Source organism: Pteropus alecto, unplaced genomic scaffold (assembly GCF_000325575.1).
Source record: "Pteropus alecto unplaced genomic scaffold, ASM32557v1 scaffold43, whole genome shotgun sequence".
NCBI classification, from domain to species: Eukaryota; Metazoa; Chordata; class Mammalia; order Chiroptera; family Pteropodidae; genus Pteropus; species Pteropus alecto.
In genome coordinates this window covers 4033882-4043329 of record NW_006435764.1, presented here as the reverse complement: position 1 = coordinate 4043329, position 9448 = coordinate 4033882, and the positions used below count along the sequence as shown (strand labels likewise).

At 59.9% G+C, this 9448-nt stretch overlaps 2 protein-coding genes and 1 long non-coding RNA gene across 5 annotated transcripts in view; 2 read left to right on the top strand and 1 right to left on the bottom strand.

The window, feature by feature from the left end:
- LOC112479198 overlaps positions 1 to 1568 on the bottom strand; it is a 5276-nt gene extending 3708 nt beyond the window's left edge. The window contains exon 1 of the long non-coding RNA XR_003046096.1: positions 208 to 1568. This is a non-coding gene — a long non-coding RNA (uncharacterized LOC112479198). The remainder of the gene's footprint in view (positions 1 to 207) is intronic.
- A 136-nt stretch (positions 1569 to 1704) lies between these two features.
- On the top strand, positions 1705 to 5888 carry NDUFS8 (NADH:ubiquinone oxidoreductase core subunit S8). Of its 3 annotated transcripts, none has more exons than XM_006911008.3 (7): positions 1705 to 1844; positions 2906 to 2963; positions 3054 to 3104; positions 3656 to 3745; positions 3838 to 4010; positions 5479 to 5607; positions 5693 to 5888. In XM_006911008.3, exons 1-7 carry the CDS (start codon positions 1725 to 1727, stop codon positions 5822 to 5824), a joined length of 753 nt encoding a protein of 250 aa, XP_006911070.2. In that variant the 5' UTR covers positions 1705 to 1724; the 3' UTR covers positions 5825 to 5888. The 3 variants fall into 3 exon arrangements, with proteins under 3 accessions (XP_006911070.2, XP_015444372.1, XP_015444373.1); XM_015588886.2 differs by having other exon boundaries at positions 1756 to 1844; positions 2788 to 2963; XM_015588887.2 differs by lacking the exon at positions 1705 to 1844 and adding an exon at positions 2051 to 2151.
- A 2271-nt stretch (positions 5889 to 8159) lies between these two features.
- Positions 8160 to 9448, top strand: part of TCIRG1 (T cell immune regulator 1, ATPase H+ transporting V0 subunit a3) — a 9500-nt gene continuing 8211 nt past the window's right edge. Inside the window, exon 1 of the mRNA XM_006911007.3 lies at positions 8160 to 8304. The gene's annotated coding sequence lies outside the window, so the exon portion shown is untranslated. The remainder of the gene's footprint in view (positions 8305 to 9448) is intronic.

The window sequence follows — 9448 nt, the reverse complement described above, 5'->3', positions numbered from 1 at the left end:
AGGGAAAGACCTTCCAAGGCCACAGTCCAGAGCAGTGCCTGCCTCCTGCCTCCCGGGGATTCCCTCTTCGGGCCCTCGGCCTCCCCCATTAGCTGTCCCCACCCAGGATGGGCCCAGGTGAGGGCGTGTGGGAAATGGTGCAGTAACCTGCCCTCCCTCCTCACACTAGCCACCTGTGACCTGGGAGAGGAGGGCAAACGTGGGCACCTGTGAGTCGCCCGCTTCTTGTGGAGGGTGCAGCAGAAGGGGCGCTGGCATCTGGTCTTGGCCACGTCATGGACCCACTGTGATCTGGGCCGTCCCTGTCCTGAGCCTGTTCCCCACCTGCACAGCGGAGATGACTCAGAACCTGTATCTACTGAGAACATTGTGAGATTAAATTTACAGCTTAATAAAAATGAGTGGCTGACCCTGAGCTCCAGACGTCCGTCTCCTGGTTTGGGCGGGGCGAGGCTGTCTCCCTCCTCTCCCCCGAGCTCTCTCTCCAGGTCCGGCTGGGGTGTCTGCAGCATGATCTCCCTTCCCTTCAACTCAGGCCTCTCTGGGACTCTGAACACATTCCTGTCCCCCCTGTGGCCAGCCCTAGGCCATGTCCCACACTGGACTCACTCTTCCCTGTCCTGCTCATCTTCCTGGGCCCTGCCATCATGGAATGGTCCCCCGTCCGCTCTGGGACAGAGCCAACTCACCGGCCTCCTGCTCGACACTCCTTGAACCTCCCAAGTCCCACCTTTCAGCAAGTCCTGATGATCTGTAACACCACACGCTTCCACAACCCAAACACTAACAAGTGCTGCGCCCAGGGCTGTCCATCAACCGCCCTCCCTCCAGGCCCAGCCCTTCTCCTCAGCACACCCACTGATCTTCGCAAAGCTGGGGGACCACGCCAGCCCTCGGCCTGAATCTCTTCAGTGGCTCCCTGCTGCCCACAAGTCTGGACTGGCAAGTCTTTGGAAAGCTCTGCCACGACCCTGTGCCAAAACACGTGGCCCGTCCTTGTCCTCTTCTAAGCCACGTGACCTGTCCTTTTTGGGAAGTCTTCTGCACACATGCCCCGCATGCTCTCTCTGCCCTTCTCGACCTGCTCAACTTCTACTCATGTTCGGCTTGGACATCACGTCCTCCAAAGCCTCCCCTGACCACCTCCCACTCCCTCACACACGCCTGCGGTCTCAAGGGCGTTCTCAGTGTCCACTGCCTTCGGGGTCCTTCTGCCACACAATTCCCTGAGGGGAAACACAGGTTTGGTGACTGTTAAGGGACGGGGCTCCCGAGTCATAGAGATCTAGCACCTCGCAGCTCTATGGATTGGGCAAAGTTATTAAACAAGTCTGTGCCTCAGTTTCCCATCGGTAGAGCGAGAATAATCGTTCCTCCATCCAGGGCTGCTGTAAGAATTAAATGAAACCTCTTGGGTGAAAGGTGAGCATAGAGCAGGCGGGATTACTGCCGGCTGCGATTCTCAACACCATCATCACAAACACCCTGCGGAGACCAAGCGTCTCCAGCAGCCCAAGGCGCCGGGTCAAACCCGGAGCCGCTTCCTGAACCACGTCCGGATGTCCCGCCTCTAGCGGCTCGGGAATCCTCGCTTATTGGCCTGTCTGATCCAACATGGCGACGCTCTACGCAACTTCAAGCGCCCGCTTTGCTCCAGCCAATTGGAGGAAAGATGTTTCGGATCCCGCCTCTGTCAACTCACCACTGGCCAATCAGACCACACCATGGAGGGTCAGCGCGGAGGAGGCGAAGCCAGCCAGCTCAATGGCAGCGTCCTCGAGCGTAGGCTCCGCCTCTCGGAGGACAGGCCGCTGGGTACCGGGAAGGAGCGGCAACGCTTCAAGGTGGGTGTTCGCGGCGTGGCTGTTAAGGCCGCGCCTGGGCAGCGCGGCGTCGGGGGCGAGTGTGATGTTCCCGTTGGCCTTGCCGGCTTTGTGCCAGGCCTCATCTCGTCCCACTCAGGAGCCGCAGGCCCTGTGTCCTTCAGCATGCAGCGGGCGGGCCGGGACGCCGGCATCCTCCGGGCGCATGCGCCGCCGGCGTCCTTGGGGTCAGAGGTCATGGGGAAGGTCGAGGAAGGTGTTGAGTTGGGCGCCTGGTATTGAAGTCAGTGGTCAAAAGAAATGGGCCCGTTAGAGGTCACAGGTCACGGTAGGCCACTCTCGAGCCCGGGCTAAGTGCCGGGCTCTGGGCTAAACCCTTGGCATATACAAAGCCCCTACATTCTCATGACCCCCCATTTCACAGAAAACAAGCCAGGTGACTCACCTGCTCAAGGTCATTTGGCAGTCTGGGAGACTGTTCCACAAGAGCCTTGATGCTGGGGAAAGGAACTTGATCATGAGGGTTATTTAAGCCTCATGGGTTAAATCAAGGGTTTCCAGCAGGGGAGGGCTGGGGGTGTAAAAGGAGGGGTCTGGCCTGGCTTCAGTTCCTGATCCCAACCCCCTAGTGTGTGGCTTTGGGCCAGTCACTCAACAGGACTGATATGCAGCTTCTCATCTGTGCCTCTCTCATGGGTCCCTCGTAAGGATAAAATGACAGTGCATGTGGCCCCTGGCACAGTGAACTTTCAGTAAATGCTGGCGGGAGAATAAATGGGAGGGGAGAAATGGGAGGGATGGGCGGTAGGAGGGATGGATTTTAAAGATTTCTTAAAAGGTGAAAAAATAGATAGAACTTGGGATCCACAGTACTTCCTAAATCTTAGCCCAGCGGAGCTGGGTCAGGTCGGAAGGCTGGGAAGGCCACACCTAAGAACAGGAAGGCCATCTGTGCCTCTAACAGGAATGGGACAAGATGACACAGTGCCACTGAGGTCAAGGGTCAGGGCTCCTGCAGTGTCAGAGTCCTGGGGGGCCGGGTCTGGGACCCACCGCACCTCCCGTGCTTTTCATGCTGACAGATGCGCTGCCTGACTACACCCACGCTGCTTCGGGCCCTGGTCCAGGCCGCACACACAGGTAGGACCAAGGGAGCCTTTCCCGGGCCAGGGGGAGCACAGTGTCCCAGCACAAGGTTGCAGCTACACAACATAACCTCTCTCCTTGCAGGGCATTCTAGTGGCCGGAGCCTGCACAGCGGCGCAGTGGCAGCCACCTATAGTGAGTCCAGGGCACCTGGAGTCTCAGGCTTTCCCGATCATGGTCCTGCCAGAGGCAGAGGAGGAGGCCTGGCTTTGCCGGGGGCTCCCCCTCTGAGCTTCAGTTTCCACTCTGTAAAATGAGGATGATGATCAAGATTGATATGATTCATGGCACAGTTTGTCATTGCAAGGGCTGAGGTGCCCTCCCTATGGCTACACAGTGTGATCTCAGAGATCCCCTCTGTGGGGCAGGGAGGGAGCTGCCAAGTGTGAGCCCTGGGTGCCCATGCATCTTCACCAGGACCCCACCACCCAAGCCTTCCCAGCCCCCTCTACTCCTGGCCTCTAACGGCCAGACAGGCACAGGGAGGAGTGGGTGAGGACTGCCTGAGGCCAGAGGCCGAGGGGGGAAGGTTTGGTGAATGAACAAGCCCCCGGAGGGCCCACCTGTTGTCCCAGGCGGGAAGGCCAAGACTCATTTCCCTCAGCTGGATTCCTGGTGAGGCGGGGAGGCTGTGGGACACCCCATCCCCACCACCAGCACAGCCTACAAGCCTCCGTCCCTGGCAGAGTACGTGAACGCGCAAGAGCCCTCCATGGACATGAAGTCGGTGACTGACCGGGCAGCTCAGACCCTGCTGTGGACGGAGCTCATCCGAGGTGGGCCCTGGGGGCGGGGCTGGGTGGGCTGGGGGTGGGCACCGGTGGCCAGGGAGGAGAGGCCCCACCCACCATGCCCGTGCTGCTCACAGGCCTGGGCATGACCCTGAGCTACCTGTTCCGGGAGCCAGCCACCATCAACTACCCGTTTGAGAAGGGCCCGCTGAGCCCGCGTTTCCGCGGGGAGCACGCGCTGCGCCGTTACCCATCCGGGGAGGAGCGCTGTATCGCCTGCAAGCTTTGCGAGGCCGTCTGCCCCGCCCAGGTGAGCCCCCGACCCCGACTGACCGTCACCCAGCCCCTGCCACTGGCAGAGGGAAGCAGAGCAGCCCTGGGCCCGAATGCCATCCCCTTGCTGGGTGTGTGAAAACCCCTTTCCTTCCCTGAGCCACTTCCCCTACCCGTGAATGGGAACCATGTCACTGGGCTGACTCAGAGTCAGTGAATCCTGAGTCAGCAGGATGAAGCTTCCAGCCCTGAGCAGACCACGTGACACGAGTGGGTCCTCCCCGTGGGGGTCTGGTCAGTGGCATGAAACCCAGGCCTGTGTACCTGTCTCAGAGCCACACCCAAGGTCACACACCGCAACCAAGGCCCTTGCTGCCCCTGGTTGCCGTTCCGTTGAACCCCGGCATTCGGTTCTGTGGGAGGGTCCTGCACAGACGTCCTGCACTCAGGGCCTGTTAGTGTAGAAACAGAAGGACCACGGCGCACAGATCCATGGCACGCCCGGCAGGAGCCCCAGCAGGCACGGCGCTTACTCTGTCCACACAGTGACTCTATTCCAGTGGCTGCTCCTGAGCCATGTCTACGTGGCTTAGGACGGCTGCTGTCCTAGCTCACCTCCTGGACCGCTCCCAGGTCCTCCAGGCCACGGGCCTTGATGTCTTCAGTCCAGCCAGCAACCTGGAGCACATAGGAGAGCCCCAAAACAACAACAGTGAGGGCTCCCCGGTAGCAAGCGCCGTCCGCAGACCGGGCCCTCGGCCAGGGTCATGACTTATCTTTACGACAGCTCTGGGAGGTAGAGATTGTCATCCGCATTTTTATATATGAGGAAACCGAGGCAAAAGAGGCGGAGCTACCAGCCAAAGGTCCCACCGTGCACGGCGGGCATTACGCTCCTGGGGAGGTGTGAGGGCCTCGGCCACACCCCTTTGTGAGGGTCCCCCTGCCTGTGGGAGGCCCCAGACCACCCCTTGCGCCAGCTGGCACAAGGCTATGCCCAGGAACTGAGACCTAAGGACTGGCCTTTGAGTTTGGGCTCTGCCTTTCATTTGCTGTGTGGCTTGAGGAAGCCCCTCAGCCTCTCTGAGCCTCCATCTTCTCATCCATCAATTGGGAAAACTAAACGTAAGTGGGAGAGTTCACCATAAATCCAGCAGGAACTGAGAACGTGCTACAGGTTGTGACCCCTCGGGGCTCCAGGTTCTGTAGCAAACGACGCAGGCCACAGCCCTCCCCTTGTGGGACTTGTGTTCTTGGGTTAATGAACAAACAAAACAGTCATCCAGGGCAAGTGCTAAGAAAAGGTTGGCATGAAAGATGTGACAGGCACGCTGTCGGGGGAGGAGTCAGGAAAGAGATCTGCCCTGTAGGCCCCCAGGGAATGAGCCCCCCAGAAGGGGACAGGCGTGTGCAGATGCGGGGGTGGGAATGAGCAGTGAGGGCTGGACCGTGGGCCCGGAGCTTGGCGTGGCTGGCAGGCGGCAGTGCCCTGCGCCACTCCCCAGGCCATCACCATCGAAGCCGAGCCTCGGGCTGACGGCAGCCGCCGGACCACCCGCTACGACATCGACATGACCAAGTGCATCTACTGTGGCTTCTGCCAGGAGGCCTGCCCCGTGGACGCCATCGTCGAGGTGAGCAGGCCCCAGGGTGGGGGATGCCAGGGCAGAGGCGCCTGGGAGGGACCTGACATGGCCACATCTGCACTGCCACCTGCAGGGCCCTAACTTCGAGTTCTCCACGGAGACGCATGAGGAGCTGCTGTACAACAAGGAGAAGCTGCTGAACAATGGGGACAAGTGGGAGGCTGAGATCGCTGCCAACATCCAGGCCGACTACCTCTACCGGTGACACTCCTGCCCGGCTGGCCCGCAGCCCCTGCTGCCCAATAAAGAAGCTCTGCTCTCCCCCACTGCCTCTGTCTGCCAGCTGTCTGGGCCGGGTTGGCTGCAGCCTACCCTTGGCCTGTGGGTTCCTCCACTGGACCAGGTCCCTTACTGGGCTCCATCGAGCTGGCCCAGCCTTCCTGTGAGATCTGTGGGACCTGGGGCCGGGCCTTAGCCCACAACAGCCCTGTTGGCCACATGTCTTCCCGGACATATTCCCCAGGGCTCAGAAGGCTGGCTGTCAGCTCAGGTCTGTTCCCGTAACCTGGGTGTCTATCGCTGGGGCCTGGGCCTGCCCTCTCCTGAGCACCACCCACAACTAAGACCCCTATGTCGGAGAGCTTCCCTGGGTCTCAAGTGGAAGAACATGAAGTAGCAGAAACTCAGAAAGGCCCGATCATCCTTGTTGAAGGGCAGGGGGTAACAGTCACAAGGCAGTGACACAGGCCCTGCTGCCCCTGAGCTGGCCTTGCTTCACCTCCAGCCACATCCCCTTTCCTCCCCAAGTTCCCCAGACAAGGCTACTGGCTTGGCTTCTGCTCGGGACTTCCTGCTCTGCAGTCCCAGCAAAGTGCTGTGGTTCCCTCTGGCCCACACACAGGCCCAGTGCCCATGGAATAGCCAAAAACAGCCTCCTCGACCTTGGTGCTAAGCATGGGAAAGAATTTCAGCACATTCTCAGCAGTGGGGGAACTGGCTCAGAGGCGAAGCGACTTGCTCAGGATCACACAGCCTATGTCGGATGAGAAACTAAGGTCCGAGCTCTCAGTACCCCTCCATCATTTGCAAAAGTGCTTTTTACAGAACACTAATCTCCCAAGTTGCTTCTCGGATATGGTGGGTGGGTGTTCCATGGGACCAGTAAGCATGGGACGTGCTCCCAGTGCCGTCACATGGACAGATACTGCAAGTTACCGTAGTCAAGGCTCTGAGAAGGTCTGCAGCAAAGAAACAGTCCTTCCCAGCTCACTGCCAGGGGACCCTTTTCTCAAATCATGACACCTGGGCCAGGCCAGGCCCTACCACTGGCCAAGGCTTTGGGGCCCCCACAGCCTGAGGAGCAGGGAATAGTGAGCAATAAGTGCGGGGCCCGAAGGGAGGCCCAGGAGGTCCATGAGTCCAGCCCGCTGCTAGTCCTGAGGGATGGGAGCGCCTCAAAAACAACAGTCACGGTGCGCTTTAAAGCCCCAAATCACTTCGAATTTTGTTTTTCTCGGACAACCAACATTACAGTGGAACCTGCATCTGTACACGGATGAGTAGAATACTTTCATTAAGCAGGTCAGACTATACCCAGCTCCTGACATGATTCTTTTCCTCACTGACATGTGTCAGAGGCATTTTTCTCTTAACAGCCTTTTGTAATGTGGTTGAGCCAGTTCCTCCTGTCCTGGGCAGGACCGACCTGAGACCCTCCACTGGTGCTGTCAGGTTGTGTCAAGGGTCCCCTCTGAAAACAGCCCTATGACGTCCTCAAACACGTCCCCCACTGTTCTTGGATGCTGACCTTAGCTGTGACTCAGTTTCCAGTCTGGGCTCGGGGGCTCCATTTGCTCATCCTCTCGCACCCCTCAGAGGCCCTTGAAGTGAGGGGTTCAAGGATCACCAGAGCCGACGGGCCCCTGGTCCCCAGTAAATATGGTCCTGGCCTGTCCAAAGTGCAGGCAGCAGGAAGCCGTGAGCCCGAGCTCAGGGGTGCTGGGACATGGCGAACCTCCCAGAGCTAAATTGGAGCAAGGTCATTAGGACAACCCAGCAGCAGATGGAGTGACAGCTAAGCACAGAGCATTGCTCAGCACCTGCTGGGTGCAGGGAGGAAGGGGAAGAACACGACCGTGGCCTGGTCCTCAATGTCCTGCTGCCACTGAGGAAAGAGGCCCAGAAAGGGGCAGCCACCCGCCAAGGACACAGAGCACTAGGCCTGGAGCCCAGGGCCCTAACCCGGGTCATCAGGCAGAAAGGTGTAAGGATCGGGTGTAACTGCGGCCTTAAGTAAGGGGAGGGGGTCCCAGAAGTGGGGGAATGTGCTAGTATTGAACCCCAAGCTTGAGCCATAGGCCCAGGGAGCCCCCTTGGTGGCGGAGGTCCCCTTCCCTAGCCCTCCTAGCTGGGCTTGCTGTCAGTGCTAGACGTGAGCACTTCGCGCACTGGTCAGTGTCTCTGCTCCCGTCTCCACTGCCTCCTCGCCCCGCGGCCCCGAATGGTCGGTCTCCCAACTTCGGGGGGCGGGGGTGGAAGCTTGGCCAGCGCGAGGTCACAGCTCAGACACTGTCTCCCTGCCTGCAGCTCCCACGCCTCCCGGTTGAGGCCCGGGGAGGGGCGGGGCTTCACTGGCCCCGCCCCAGGCCCCGCCCGCGGGGGAAAGTGAGTTCCGTGGGCGCCGCAGCCGGGATCGCAGAGCAGGGAGCCCAGAGCCGAGTGGCGCCGCGTACGGCTGACCTGAGGGTGAGTGCCCCAGCCGGGTGTCAGTTCTTGCTGGGGGCCGCAGAGGCCGACAGGGGAAGGAGAAGGAGGAGGATGGGGTGTTCATAGCCGCTAACAACTACCGAGCCCAACTCGGCCAGGCCTGGCGGTGCTCAGAACTGTTCTCTGCTGCGCCTTCCTCGTTGGGAGGGACCCATTCTACAGATGAGGAAACAGGCCCACCCAACGAGGAAGAGGCAGCTAGAAGCGCGCGGGGTCATTCCGACTCCAGATCGCACCGATCTGGACAGGAGGAGGTGGCAGACCCTGTCCTCTAGCCAGGCTCATCATCGTGGACCAGAGGCTCCAAGGAGAAACCTGCTGGCTTCCTGGAGGAGTTGGCCTTAGCCTCCAGCCTCCCGAGGGACCAGGAGGAGAGGGGCGCAAAGTGAGGAGTGAGCTGGACCCTGAAGGCCACAGGACTAGATACCTTCATTTGCTCTTTAAACAGGACTGAGGTGGCCCCTGGCTCCGGCTGGGGCCGAAGAAGATGAGGGGTGTGAGTTAGGGGAAGGGTCTGGCCAGGTCTCTACACACCCGTGCCCACCACAGCTTGTCCCACCCAGCGAAGTGCCCAGGCCCGAGCGCCCTGTGAGTCAGGGCCACCAGGCTGGATTTGCCACAGCAGCTGCCCAGGGCTGCTGCACTCTGCATCCTGTAGCTGGCTTCCTATAGTGCCCCGTTTGGCCAGCCCCCTTTTAGCGTGCCCTGGGTAGAGAACAGCCCTCCGCTGAGCACACACTGGGCGCTCAGACTTTCAAAGCTGCAGCCCCACGCCTGGCTCCTGCCTGACTTGGCCACCTGTTGATATCTGACGCTGGACTTCACCTCTCCAGGTCTCAGTGGACCCATCTGTAAAACTGGGCTGCAGTGCCTCGTCCCTCCAGGATTGTTGTTAGGTTTAAGTGATGTAGTAGGGTGAAGGGCTTACGTGGGGGCTGTGGTTATTTTTGTCATCTCCATACCTAGGTCCTGTCTCTGCTGGGGGCGGCCAAGTCCTATTTACCCAAAGAGGAAGTAGAGGCCCAGAGAGGGCAAGAGACTACCTCGAGATCACACAGCCAATCACAGCTTGGGCAGAGCTCCAAGCCCTGGTTCTTGACCCTCTGGGGATAGAACCTGCCCT